We start from the raw sequence: 14,355 nt of genomic DNA, 5'->3' as shown, positions 1-14,355 counted from the left end.
TTTCCTTTGAACGGATAAAACCAGGCTAGACTTTTGTTTGCAGGTTAGGTTTCACAATGCAGTGATGCACTTTAGGCAAATGATCACACACATAACTTGCAGGTCAGTTTCTTACAAAGGATCAGTACAAATTTTTTTCAGAGAAACAGTGGGAGAGACAAAAACAGAAAAACATTGGGAAACAAAAGAAAACTTCACACTTGCAGAGGCACGACTTGAGAACACCGTGTCAGCTCTCCCAGAAGGTACATTTTATCAGTGTGTGACAGCGCAAAAGGCAAAGAAAAGCAGCAACAATCCGCTTCAATTCATCATCAGCAAACTAACAATCCATCCATCAGGCAGCCCCGTTTAACCGTTTTTCAGGCTGCTTGACACGGCCACCACGCACCCCCTCCTCCCAACCAGCAAGCCTCGCGGTGCACAGAGCAGCGCGCCTACACCTGGCTGGCGACCTTGCCGTCGGCGACGGTGTCGGCGACCTTGTTGGTCGTGGCGTCGGCCAGCTCCACCGCGGCGGCCACCTTCTTGGCGTCCTCCACCTCCGCGGCGGCGGCGGCGGCCTCCCCCTTGCCGGGCCGCGCGGCGGGGCCCTTGTTCTTCCGGTACATGGCGTACAGGACCAGCTGCGTCAGGCCCAGGAAGCTCCCGCACCCGTTGGGAATCTGCACGAGCACGAACGCGAACGCGTTCAGGACGTTAGTCTCCAATCAGAGTCGTAACTGTACTGAACGCTGGTGCATCCGCTGGGCGGTTCGCTGTCGCGACAAGAAAGAGCGCGGCGCTGTTGCTCTGGTCGCACTGGTCCAATCCTGCATGCACAGTGCAGGAGGCCGGGGCACGGCCCGTCCCCATCCCCAGCGGCGAGGAGGACGTCGTGTTGCTGCGACTTGCGCGCGCTGTGCCTGTGGGTGTGGTGGCCAGTGGCCACACTAGTGGAGGCTGGAGCCCGCGCCGGTGCCCGTGCATCATGGCTCGGCAACGGCAGGCATGTGCGCGTGCCCGGGCGGGGACACCGAAAGGGCAGCCGACGCATGGACGCTGTACCAGCCCAGCCAACAGAAAGCGGTGCAGCGATTGGGTTCCGAGTACCCATCGGCGGACAGGCCGGCAGCGGATAGGATCATCCCCGTCATCAGAGTGCTAATCTGCCGGCCCGGTGTGTTGAAGATAATGGGCACCTCAGTGGGTGACAGAGAGAGCAGAGAAGGAAGCGTACAATGATGAAGGGGTCGCGGCCGAGGAGGCCGTAGATGAACCAGGAGGTGCCGCAGAGGAACACGGACAGGGACAGCAGGAACGGCATGAACTCCACGCTCTTCGTCTTGATCACCAGCCTCTGCACAAACCCCACATGCTTGTTGGTGTCGTGACAACCTTAATCTACGTTGATGGAAGTAGCTACCCATACCATACACAACTGCTTACCATGATGGAGAGCGGCGAGGCGTACATGCAGATGGAGAAGATGGTGGCGGCGAGGCCGCAGAAGATCTTGCGGCCGTTGCCGTGGAGGGCCAGCAGCGAGATGAGCACCACCGCGGCGAAGATGGAGGTGACGACGCCCAGGAGGCCCAGCATCCGGAGCCGGATCCGACGCTCTGCGAAGATGAGGAAGATCACCACGTAGATGGCCTCGATCAGCGACCCCGTCCCGTTGATCGTCGTCACCAGGATGTTGTTCGGGGACACGAACGGCAAACCGTACCTACACATTTCATTTTTGTTTTTTTTTTCAGACAAAAATCAGCAGAAAGATTCAGAAGATGAACGCATCATGAGTTCATGACCACATGCGTACGCTCTGCTTGGCAAGGGCGCGTGAAAATCAAACGAATCACCTTTTCTTGCCTACCAAAGAAAACAAGTACCATACGAAAATTATCATCATGACCAAAAAGCATGGAAACTTTTTGGAGCTGGCTACAAACACTTGAACGTGAAGCTGCATGTGCGAGCACAAGGGCCGTGTGGCCCACATGTCATCCCCACTCCATCCTGGCAGTGCCGACAGGGTCCACGGACTGTGTGGTACACAAAAACCTTTTTGTTCAATAGCAGTCGTTGTCACGGTGCTGGCGAGTGGGTCCCGGGTGCCATCCTGTCTACAGGACGAGTTGGACAGAGGCTACTACGCTACGAGCCAATTCCTTGCTTCATCCAGCAAATCATGCAGTATTTCTGAAATGTAAAGCTAGGTGCCGCCTACACGTGCGGCAGTTTTACTGGTTTTATTTACAGCCACTTTCATGTTGCAAGAATACAGAAAAGTATATACTAACAGGAACCTGCTTAAGAATATCAAGACCAGCTAATCTGCATGGGTCTGAAGTCTGAACTCGATTAAACATGAGAGGTGAAAAGTTATTGTCCTGAAGAAACACAAATGATGTGATGAAGTGTGCTCATGCACAGGTTGTGTTTGGGAAGAGTTGGTTACCAAGCCGATAGGAGGCAGTTGAGCAGCGTCATGTTGTAGGGCACGCCGGAGAAGTCCTCCGTCGACCGCTTCCGGATGATCCTCCAGAAGGTGACGCTGCAAAAGTTTCACCAGATTTCTCACCGGTCAGTAGAAAGTAGAAACATGCGGCGTGCTCCTGACGGCTGAGGCAGAGGAGGCAGGAAAAGGTGCGGCATGGTTGCGAAAATGAAGCATTCCAGATGGAATTCAGACTTTGAGGAAAACCAGACTTTTGTTTTGCTATTTGGAATACAATGTATAAAGTGGTTTTTGATAGATGCCAACAAAAAACTTTTTTGCAAGTACTGAACAGGACATACTGGCTTGGGCCAAGTTGCAGCGAAGCCCTAATCATGGCATGTCGTTCACTAGAGATGACTGCCTTGCATTTCTTCACTTTGAATGGATTGTCCTTTAATTTACGGATTGGTGTTTAATATTTGGTTTGCTTAGAGTTTATTCATGTGAGTGTAGCTTTGTGCTATTACTTGTAATTAAGGTCTGATCCTTCTTCATGAAAGAGGGTGGACCCGGATGTTTTTTCCATTACCAAAAAATCTTCTGCTTCCCTGCAATTTCACCAAAATAACCTAACCTGAACGAGGTCGAAACCTTTTTTGTCTCTCTCATTCTCCCCTTGTTCTAGACTTCCTAGTCTTTGTTATATACTATCTTGATTCTCTGGGTTTTCTTTTTTAACGCACGGTTGCAGACAGTCAGATACCGAAGAAGCGGGGTACATGGAAATTAAAACTTACACAGGCGACAGGAAGAGGAAGAGCGCAATGACATTTCCTGAAAAACATAGCCGAGAGAGAGAGACCTCAGGCGGAGACATACGAACACAGACAGACCGAGAGAGAGAACAAGCCATGGCGCTCACCGGAAACTCCGAAGAAGAACCTCGCGATATGCTCCATCTCGGCGCACTCCCCTTCAATTCAGCTTCCCTTTCACTGAGCCGAATCTCTCTTGGCCTGAAAACTCAAATGGAGGCGAGCAGAGGTGGAAGAGAGGGAGTGGTGTCCTTCCCGTTCCCAGTCCAGTCCAGGGGAGCACAACCAAAGGTAGCTTCTAACACTGAACCGCTCGTTTCAGCAGGAAATGAGCCAACGCAAATCCGGTGTGCTGTGTGTGTGTGTGTGTCACTCGGTGCAGCAGGAGACGAGCGGTGAGGCTATATATAAGATGGAAAAAGGGTGAGATCTTGGGAGGTAGGAGGGGCCAAAGCGCTTGCTCGGCTGGTAGACGGTGGCCGTGAGCGTGAGCATCACGTCTGCCCGGGCGCCAACCCACAGCGCTACTGGAGTTTGGAGAGAGCTCAGCCCATACGATCTATCTTGCTCAGCCTGTTCTGTCCGAGCAAACACTATCTTGGAATGCACTACGTATTGCTCTGTAGGCTGTAGCGAGTAGCGACACTAGAAAACAAGTTTTGCCGTCCGATTTCTCGTTCCTGAAGTACATTCAGGCTTGTCTGTCTGCTGCCGTTCCAAACGAGTGAAATGCCTGAAAACTGTCGGTGGCTGTGTGGTAAAAATGTTGGACGTACAACTGTCCCTTACGTTATTCTACTGTCGAGACGGAAATGGCGTGTACGTGTTTCTGCATATATTCGTTCCATCTTGCTGGCTTGTCACGCAAACGGAAGCCCTGAACTTCCTAACACAAGAACAGGCGTAAGTACTACGATTCTGTAGCACCAACGGCCAAAAGCCCAAAATCCTCGGAGCGGAAGCAGCAAAATTCGTGTGAGCGGCTGAGCGCGCGTAATCTTGTGTGGATGATCCTCCCGTGCCCGCCCGCACCGTGTGCGGCTGCAGAGCTGATGTGTGGTGCCTAGCCGGACGGCCTCATCAGGTCACGGGATAAGTAGTTCACACGGCCCCCCGTGGCCAACTGACCACGGAAACGCATGGTTTTGTACAGAACCACCACCGATCCTCTGGAGCACGTACGGTTCACGGGAGCAGGGTCCTCATCATCGCGCCGTCACGTGACTGCTGGTGTTACGCGCCCGCTAGCGTCCGGCGGCGTCGCCACGGACGGAGGCGTCAGGCGTGGAGCCGTGGACGGAGGCAACACGCTGGACACAGCGATCCGCGCCGCGCGAGAAGACGACGGGGAGATGAGTCCCCGCGGGCGCAATTCACGGCCGTCCCATCCGCTTCCGTCGCGCCTTTTCCTGGCGGGTCGCGGGGTACGCCGCAGCGCTGCGGCCTGCGGCCGGCCGGCCGGCCGGGGCCGTGTCCTCCCCATGACGGCCTGACCCGTCGTCGTCCCAGCAAGATGTGCCCCGCACGCTACGGGTATCCAAACCTGGCGTGTCCGATCCGGGGCCCGGCAATAACGCAGGGGCGCGTCCCATATGACCCTCAGCTAGCCTCACCCTGTCAGCGCTGCTCCCCTGCAACGCAATGCAACGGGACACGCGTCAACATCCTGGGCGGTGTCGCATCAGGGCGCGGTGCGACACCGTCGCAGAGAATTTTTTTTCCCTCTCTGCTCTCGCCTTTGGCAGAAGTGGCCGGACATTGTGGCGCGTCTGAGCCCGTTTGCCCACAGGACCTATGCACAGGCAAGGCGCAAGGCGGTGTGCTCTGCCCTGCGCCCCTGTCGCGGCCGTGCCTGCTCCTACACGCGCGCGTCTCCGCCCCAGGACTAGACCCGGAGACAACTCTGTACGCACATCACCAAACACAGCTCAGACCGGTCACACGAACACCCTGTATGCTTGCTTAAAACGATAATAGCAATCGTACTTTTTTTTGATAACACAAAAGAAAATCTATTATAGTAGGATGTAGTATCTTTAACCAGTAGCCATCCATCAGTCCGTTGCTCTCCTTTTCCTGATTTCTTTTTGGCGCTACGCTCAGGCTGTATGAGCGGTGGTGGTTATCATCACGTAGTAGTACAGTGCACCGCGGCGGAGTTCATCCAAAGCTGCAACTGTGCAACCGGATTGGTTCGAGCCGTGCGCGCATAGGTGCATCATGCGTGACGATTACGGATGACAGGCAAGTCGCAAGCGATGCAATGATCTCGAAATGAATTCTGCGATGACAGATCAAATTCATTCATCTGGTTCCTTAGCTTGCCCACGAACAGGATTAGTGGCTAATAAGTGACGAGTTAGTTGTAAGCATAGCACAGGTAGGTACACAGAAAAAGTCTAAGATGACGAGGAAAGATGGAGAGTTCATAGCACTCCGTCTCGTGTGGAGACTTCGACAGACCTCGAAATAGAAGTAGCCCTAATACTATAACTAGTTGCATGTAGTATCTAGCTGTATCAAGAGTCAGTCCTAGATGATATGGTAAATGTGAACAATTCACTTGTATTTCAACAATCACTGACCAGTTCCATGGCACTGATCGACAGGATGGATCATTTTCAGTCCTCGACCAAAGCCGTTACGCGCGATCATTTGGTTCCGGAAATGCGTATGGCTCATCAATCATGAAGCTGGATCAGCCCAACGATCACGAATCCAGGAAAAAAAAAAAGGCTAAGCTGATAACTGACGGGCGCCGTGCCTTGCATTTGCGTGTGGTCCTCGCCAAGAGGTCCATGTCCATGTCCATCTGATGGCGCTCTGCGTTGGCTACATGCAGCAAAACCAGGGACAATGAATGGCTAATCGATGGACGGATATATCAGAATATATCACGCATGTATTCGTGCCATATTGCCAGCCCGATGATTCGACGTCTTATCCTCCACATGCGATGCGAAAGCACAGCTTGTTGCAGGCCCAGATAACCTTTCGGGTTGGCTCTTGGCCGCCCAGCCTCCTCCGTGCGTGCATTTTTCTCTGGAAAGGAGGAAAGGTCGCGTCGTTCAGTTGAGCATATCTTTCGGAAGAAAAACTTTATGCCCTTGATGAAAAGGATCGGAATTGCCTTTTGTTTCGAGCAGATATTTCTCATTTCTTTCGCGGGATGACGTGATTATTCTCTCTGGTCCGCGCCGTACCTGCCAGTTGGTTAACAATATGAACAGTACGTGATCGTGATCGAAATGGACTGGACACTGGAGTAGGGCATAGTATGGTGATGGCACACGTGCATGTCGTATGTCAATCAAAAGTTGGCAGCTCGAAGTTACATACTCTCCTTGGTATACAATACATACATGTATTTTTTTTGAATAAAAGAATACATGCATGTATTCATAAACATTGTCATCCTATACGTCGCTGGACTGATCAGGAGACTCTAGTGCAGGACCGTGCCAGTTCTAGAGCACACGCGTACAGAATGTATACGTTGAGTAATTAATCAAAAGGATAAAGCAGTGCGTGATCCAGGAAAAGTAATGGGCACAGTGCCATACGTGCGTGCGGCGCGACTGCCAGTGCCAGCGCGCTGGAGATGGGCAGGCACGCACGCGTGCGCGTAGGAACTTGCGCGACCGCGCAGCTACTGAGAACAGTAGCGCACTAGCACGTTGCTTGCACCAATGCAGGTAGGGCGATGCGAGCAGAGGAAATGGCCGGCGTCTGAAAGCACCGGCAGGAAACAGGTGAAAGGATGCGGTCAAATGAGTCAGGCTGGTGCCATGCCAATGCCATCGATGGATCATGGATGGATCGATCGAGCGTTCGGTCGCGGCTCGCGATCCATCGGTCGGTTCACACATTGCCATTGCGCGCGGTGGATGGGCTGGCTTGGCGTTTTCAGTTACTCCCGCCTCGTCAGCGCCGGCCGCCGTGAATCGGGACGGGCGAACCTGAAGTCCTGAACCATGACGACGCGTGCGTATAGGGTAGGAATGAAGGTGCCGGCTGCGCTGTATGCTACTCCTCGGAGATATACTTCTGTTAACGTTCGTAGATGGTAGAGTCTTAATGAATGACGCCGTACTATACCTGTATACGCACTTCTCTGCGAGCTACTGCTAGCGAGTAGCAGTATGCCAGCATACGTACTTGTCTAATACTACACTACGTGCGCCAGAGCTACACGTACTTGCACATGTGCCCACGATGTGTACTGTACGGCTCTCTATCGTAGAGTACGACAAGTCTCTCTGCATCCCTAGCTAGCTGATGCATTTATCGGTGGCACGTGTCGCAATGCTATCCAGCAGATTAAGTTGACTCGACGACACATGCTAGCTACTATAGAGTATAGAGTACGGGGACCTGTGTTCGTTTCAGCCTATTCAGTCGGCTTATCAGTCATCAAATAGTGTTTTCCTCTCATGACAAATCAGCCGTTTCAACTTTTCAGCCGGCTTACAAGCTGAAGCGAACAGGCCCCCGCCGGCTATACAATACACTTCATGCTTTTCTTGGTTCCAAGTGCGTGCGCGTAATTTTTGCCAAGGGACAATGTTCCGATCCACTGCGCCGGCCGTGTGCCCGTGCGCGGCGCCGCCGACGGCGAGCACGGATCGTGGCCGGGACCGGCTGCCTAGGACGCGCGCGTCCCACTCCGCCCGCCGTCGCATCAACGGGGCATCCAATCATTGTCCGGAAATATTTCAAGGATATAACTTTATTATCCGCGCGATCCTCTCTATCTAGCTAGGACCAGCGTCGCACAGTGCATGCGACGCCCCACCGTGCAATTAACGACGTGACGTTCTTCCCCTGCGGCTGATGGTATCGTGACATGGACATGGACATGGACCTGAACGCTGAGCCTGATCCAGGATGCCACGACGGCGCGGCGTTCATGGGGTGCGGCTTGTATGTGAGTGATGAGAAGAAAGGATCGTCAGTTTTCTCCAGCAGCTCGGCAATAATTTCTCCTTCTTGTCTCGTAGAAGAATGCAGCGAGCAATTAAGGGGGTGTTTGGGAACACCGTGTTAAAGTTTAACACCTGTCACATCGGATGTTTGGATGCTACTTAGGAGTATTAAACATAGGCTAATTATAAAACTAATTGCACAGATGGAGTATAATTTGCGAGATGAATCTATTAAGTCTAATTAGTCCATGATTTGACAATGTGGTGCTACAGTAACCATTTGCTAATGATGGATTAATTAGGCTTAATAGATTCATCTCACCAATTAGCATAGGGTTCTGCAATTAGTTTTATAATTAGCTCATGTTTAGACCATTTAATTAGCATCCGAACATCCGATGTGACACTGTTAAAGTTTAGCACCTTGTATCCAAACACCCCCTAAGCAAACACAATCGGAGGCCAAACCAAACGTCGTGATGTGATGATGCCAAGCAAGAAATAAGCTGTACAAGAATTTCTCGTACGGAACTGCACTAGCAGGCAAACCCAACCCGTGATCGCAGTCGCACCTAACTTGGACGGTTGGACCGGACCACAAAGACAAAGTCCGTGCACAAGCAAAATCGTGATTCGACAGGGAGGAACCCCACTGGTCAGTGGTCACCCTCGATCACAACATCAGTGCTCAAAAATATCTTCCTTTTCTGCAGCTGCTGCAGCAGCATCAGATGCCAAGCTTAACGCGACAAGCAACCGGTACGCACAGAGCATTGCCTTTGAGCCTTCTTCTTTTTGCTTGTAAAGAACAAAAACTTTCATTTAAAGTTAGAATGAGAGTACATGTACATACATTTTGAGACGCAGCGCCCCTGTGATCGTGCGGGTGTTTGAACGGCCTGCATGAGTGCAGGACAAATTTCTTCTTGCATAATTTGAATGGACCTAGCCTGTATGGGTAGGCTACGATCAACGCTATTTTCTTCCCTTGACCTCGCGGACTGAATGCTGAACACCTTGAATTGTGTGGCTGAACCCAGTGAAAGAGAAGGATTTGCTGCTGCCCGATGCCTTTGCGGCTTTGCCTATTACTACTTCTGCGTTATTGTTAAGGACAATCCCACAACCTCAAAGCGACCGGAGAATCGTCATCATCCCAGCCCAGGAGGCGGTCGTCCTTGGACTGACAAGCAGGAAGGTGTGGCGGCTGGGCGTGTGGGGCAGCGAGCGAGGTTGGAAAGGTGCACACGGGAGTGGCGCTGCCGCCGCGCACACACAGTGACACGGGCCCGTGGCCCGCGGACGTGACAGGTGAGCCGAGCCAGGGCCTGTTTCTGGTTGGATCTCCAGGCGGAGTCGGAGCTTTCTTGCATTGGCTCTGTCTGCAACATGACAACTTCTAGTAGTGCAACACGGTCCGGATTGCTAGTAGTGCATTTGATCAGGATCACTAGCCTGGCTGGCTCCGGGTTAAAATTCACAAGTTCTCGTGGCAACTTCATCAGATGGACCTGATCGGCTTGCTACTGGCTCACCATCTCACAATTCACAAATGACAAGGCGCGTGAAACGAACTCTTGGAACGAGCCTAAACTTCTCTGAGCCTCATGCGCCGCCGGCCAACAAACCAGCGGCCGGAGCCGCTCGTCGTCTCGTTTGATGGGGCTAGCATGACCGCAAGCTTTCGGGCTCACGGTGCGCTTGCCGGTTCTGTCCGTGCTGCTCTGCCCGGCAAGGCGTCTCGCGCCTGACTAGCCGCTCATTTGGATTGGATGGACGCATCTTTGCTGGTGGTGGCACATATGATTGGAGAGCGATGTGGCACCTTTTGAGCTCACGGTTTTGATGCCCGGATTGCCACACATTGCTACATTTCCAGGGCTGCCTTGTTCCATTTCTGGGGAGAGTGGCATCAATGCCGTGTTGCTACGTGACAGTGAGAGCATCTCCAACAATTTCCAATATAATAGCTTCTCTATCTAAAATCAATTTTTTGGATGTAAAGGATCAACAGTTCTCAAAATGCATGTTCGATATTTTGACAAACCTAAAACCATATCCCAACGTAGCCATAGAGAAGGTTTACGCGTGCTCAACTCCCGCTATTTCTGCGTCAAAATGGAACTCGCGTATCTCCAGCAGTTTCCAAATTACATGCTCAATGCATTCTAGACCCGCTAATTATTGATGTGGTCAAACTTTGTTTTTTCTTTGAGGAGTCTTTTTTTAGCCTTCTTTGACGAGTCTTGGGAACTATTGGTGGAGGTTTTTTTTTTGTCCTATGGTTTTTTTGGAAAGGCCCCAAAACTACCGGTAGCAAGTAGTTAGCCTGTAAGCATGCCTCTTTGCGTGTGTGGAACAATATTAGGGCAATATAATGCACATCACACAGGCTTTGTAACTATAGAACAAGCCATCCTTTCTGTCCTATTACAGCATAAAGGTACTCATTGGATTAGCGAAGTACCGCCTGGCGCACTTGGAGGGCTCTTCATGGTGACCTTGTGCCAAGAGACTCTGCAGCATGGTCGGAGCAGTAGGCACTGGTTCATCCAACACCCCAACATAGAGGTGCCTATCGGTTGTCAACTTTCCCAGCAAGGTCCTGCATGTCTGCAAATGGAGAAGGTAAACCGATGATTGGAGGGGGGCAAAGATATAAATGTTGATGAAACCACTGACATTTGAACATCAAATATACAATTACAAATATGATTTTGCAGCCAACTTACCTGAGGATTCAGGACACCCATCCGATGGATAACGTCCTCCTGATACACGTGGAACAGACCAAAGGATCAAAACTCTTAGTAACAATATTGACAACGATAGGTCGAATCGTAACTCCATGAGGAGATGGAAACATATTTTGGTAAATAACATTCAGAAGAACCACCTGATGAATTTAAGACAACCCACATGAGGGCTTAAAGTGACTAGAACACTAAGAAATCAAGAGAATCAGAAAAGAAGCATACGCGGATGTACTGGAGACGAACACAGTGGAAGCACAACAGCTCCAAAAAAAAAACAGACCATGTTAAAACCATCAAATGCACGAGGGGAAATTTTAATGTACATCAGGGCTATACAATCTTGGATCTATCAGTGAATTACCCATTTTTATGCCATAAGTTTAGAACTGCAACACTCCTAAATAAAATCTTCCTATGAGACTAGTTATTTCGTATGTCAAGAACAAGTATACTTTCTTTATATAACATAGCCCAACTGATCCAAGAACTCACAAATCCAATTGCATATATAAAATTTTGGAAGATTTACCATCACAAAATAAGAAGGTCTAAATAATAAAAATAAACACACCTCCACGATTCCTGGATATTGCATGACGTATCCAATAACTCGACGACTTAAACCTTCATAGAGAGTGCTATTCATGCTGCCATCACCATTTATCCATGGCAATATTGGATGATAAATATGGCTTTCGCAAACGTGAAAGCAACCACTACCCCAGGGCCAAATAGACGATCTTTCATTATCTCCAGGACTGCGCAAATGAGAGCTCTGCTTCCCTTGAGCATTAGTAACTGTCACAGTGTGCCCATCACCAAGCTTTTTTACAGTTCCCTGCAAATTAATAGGCATCACATGCTTCTCTTTCTGTGTATTTCTTCCGTCGCCGGTCGATGCTATTTGAAACGCCGGAGCTTGCAAACAGCTGCAACAACTGTATTCTGCAAGCGTGGTTATATGATACTTTGGCTTATGTAATGAATCGACAATCTGCTCACCATCATATGCATTGACCTGTGAGCCGTTGACCAAATTTAGACTCCAATATGTTAATTAGTGAGGTAGAGATAACAAAAGACGTGGTCATGAAGTAGAATGAAGTATAGCATCTTGTATGGAACTGTACATTATTACTCAGTGTCATATACTCCCTGCAGTTCAAAATACTTGTCGTTTTAGCCTCCGTCCACAAATATAAGGACTTCTGAGTTTGTCCTAAGTCAAACTTTCCTAATTTTGACCAGATTTATAGAGAAGGGTATTAACATCTACCACATCAAAGAAGTCGAATATGTAAGCATATTTCATAATGGATCTAACAATGGTCATTTGATATCATAAATATTATTGGTCTTTTCTATACATTTTGGTCAAACTTAGAATAGTCTGACTTAGGACAAACTCAAAAGTCACTATATTTGTGGATGGAGGGGGTACAATTTTCTAGGCAAGTTTGGCCAACTTCTTCTGTCTTAATTGCATCAATAACTAGTTTCACCATGCATGCAGACTTTAGAGAAGATTAATTCAGGGTAAGATGATCATTTTATATACCTTCTTAGTTCTTGTGCCCAACTCTAAAACAAAAAAGCTACTGCAAACCGGAGGGAGTACATATTTAACAATGTTGATGATAATTGCAGTGTGAGAAATATAAAAAGAAAGAGAATGTCAGTAACAAGATATGTCTGCTGAAATTTATGGAGATTCTAGGAAAAAATAAAAAAAATAAGAAATGAAAGAAAAGGAAACAATAGAAATATTCACAGAACTTTAGCAAATACTCGATAGACAGTAATAAAAAATACAAACAGGTACACCAATCTACCACATGCATATTCACAGCTCTACCTTAATGACCAGCTGAAATTTAATAAGCGTATCAACAACCAAGTTGATAGATTGCATGCCTGCAGGGATAAAACCGAAAAAAATGAATCCTAGCAAAAAGGATACAGCTTTATGCAACATCTGGAAAAAATATGCCAATTTTTATTCATGAGAATAAAGAGTACCTAGTGGATGCAATGCCTGCGAAATTTCCCTCAAATTAACTCCTTGCTCACCAGTTTGATGAATAATACAAAATGCATTTCTGAACAGGTCAGAAGAAAGAAAGGATGATTCATTTTCATTACAAGATAATGATGGTAACTGTTTGGCATATGTTTTCATAGCATCCCAAGGCCATCCACTACAAGAATTCTCCAAATGAGATGCAGTCAGTAAACAGCGGCATGAACTCGAGTTGTTTAAATCTGATATCATGTCACAGCTTTCTACCTGGGAATCAACATCCTTGTTGCCCATTTCCCTGGCTAAAGTAAACATGAGGCATTCTTTATGATGTAATACTTGCAAGAGATTGCTTGTTTGAATCCTTTCTTGATTCAAAGCCACTTGGATACCAGGGAAACCTTTCTCTCGACGATAGCAGAAGTCACTATCTATCTTGGGCAAAGGTTTTTGTTTCTTATTCTTACTACTTTCCAACTCCACAGACTTGCGTTTGAGAGTATGGCCATCCAATTCACCGGTATATTCGATGAAAGGACTGAAGATGTTAGGATCATTAGCCTCACCAACTCCTTCATTTGGTAAGGAAGGTGAAATGAGCAGCTCTCCTGACAACACCAGAGAAAAGAGGTGAACAATTTCCCCACATTGTAGATCTGGATACAAATAAAGCGTACTGTCCACAATATTCTTTTGCTGCCCTACAAGCCATTTCGAAAATTCAGAAGCCTTTTTCCCTGAACCAAATGGGAAGGGGGAATGAGAAGCATCAAAGAAGAATTTTCCAGAAAGGGTTACAGGTTTCATTCCATCTCCAGTAACCTGCAAAACAGGGGGCAGTATGTAACTACATCACATTTATACTTTGACTCATAGTTCCAGCCATCAACATTAGAACCCAGCATCGACATCCACCGCGGGAAAGCTGTATATTAGTGCATATAGGTTCTGTATAAAGCCAATTTCCTAATGGTGGTTTGTGATAGGACTACATTTCATATATATATTATGTTCTTTGAAACTGCTACATATATGTACAAATAGTTCTAATTGCAAAAAGTTGAGAAAAAATGACCATCTTCTTTTACAGCTAAAGAAGATGAATGTTGCAGGTAACACCTTAAATTTGATATGATATTTTCAATATATTCGGTTTTCAAATATGGGTCCCAACAAGGGGAATGGCTACAGACCAAAACGTCTAAGATGCGAGATTTGATATATTGGTAGATAAGTTACACATACTGACCATGAAGTTCTTCTCTCTCAAGAAGGTAAGGGCAGTAAAAATTTCACTCTCTGCATAAAGCTTGAAGGTTGCTGTTAATGCAGCTTGCACTTCTGAACGCGATGATGAGGTGAGAAAAAACACCTTCAGGAGCTCTAATGCATTTGCAATTGCCAAAGATTTGCATAC

General features: G+C 48.3%; 2 protein-coding genes across 2 annotated transcripts; both read right to left on the bottom strand.

The window, feature by feature from the left end:
• Nucleotides 1–70: 70 nt before the first annotated feature.
• LOC101756651 (bidirectional sugar transporter SWEET1a) lies at nt 71–3,640 on the bottom strand. Its single transcript, XM_004970732.3, has 6 exons — nt 3,345–3,640; nt 3,220–3,256; nt 2,441–2,536; nt 1,429–1,708; nt 1,220–1,339; nt 71–665 (listed from the first exon to the last, which is right to left on the bottom strand). Exons 1-6 carry the CDS (start codon nt 3,379–3,381, stop codon nt 438–440), a joined length of 798 nt encoding a protein of 265 aa, XP_004970789.1. The 5' UTR covers nt 3,382–3,640; the 3' UTR covers nt 71–437.
• Nucleotides 3,641–10,489: 6,849 nt separating this feature from the next.
• On the bottom strand, nt 10,490–13,344 carry LOC111257456. The gene is made up of 6 exons (XM_022827252.1): nt 13,206–13,344; nt 12,938–13,116; nt 12,774–12,832; nt 11,490–11,936; nt 10,895–10,933; nt 10,490–10,775 (listed from the first exon to the last, which is right to left on the bottom strand). The coding sequence occupies exons 1-6, from the start codon at nt 13,217–13,219 to the stop codon at nt 10,593–10,595; spliced, it is 921 nt and encodes a 306-aa protein (XP_022682987.1). The 5' UTR covers nt 13,220–13,344; the 3' UTR covers nt 10,490–10,592.
• Nucleotides 13,345–14,355: the final 1,011 nt, after the last annotated feature.

Source organism: Setaria italica, chromosome V (genome assembly GCF_000263155.2).
Source record: "Setaria italica strain Yugu1 chromosome V, Setaria_italica_v2.0, whole genome shotgun sequence".
NCBI lineage: Eukaryota > Viridiplantae > Streptophyta > Magnoliopsida > Poales > Poaceae > Setaria > Setaria italica.
This window is presented reverse-complemented; position numbering and strand designations above follow the sequence as displayed.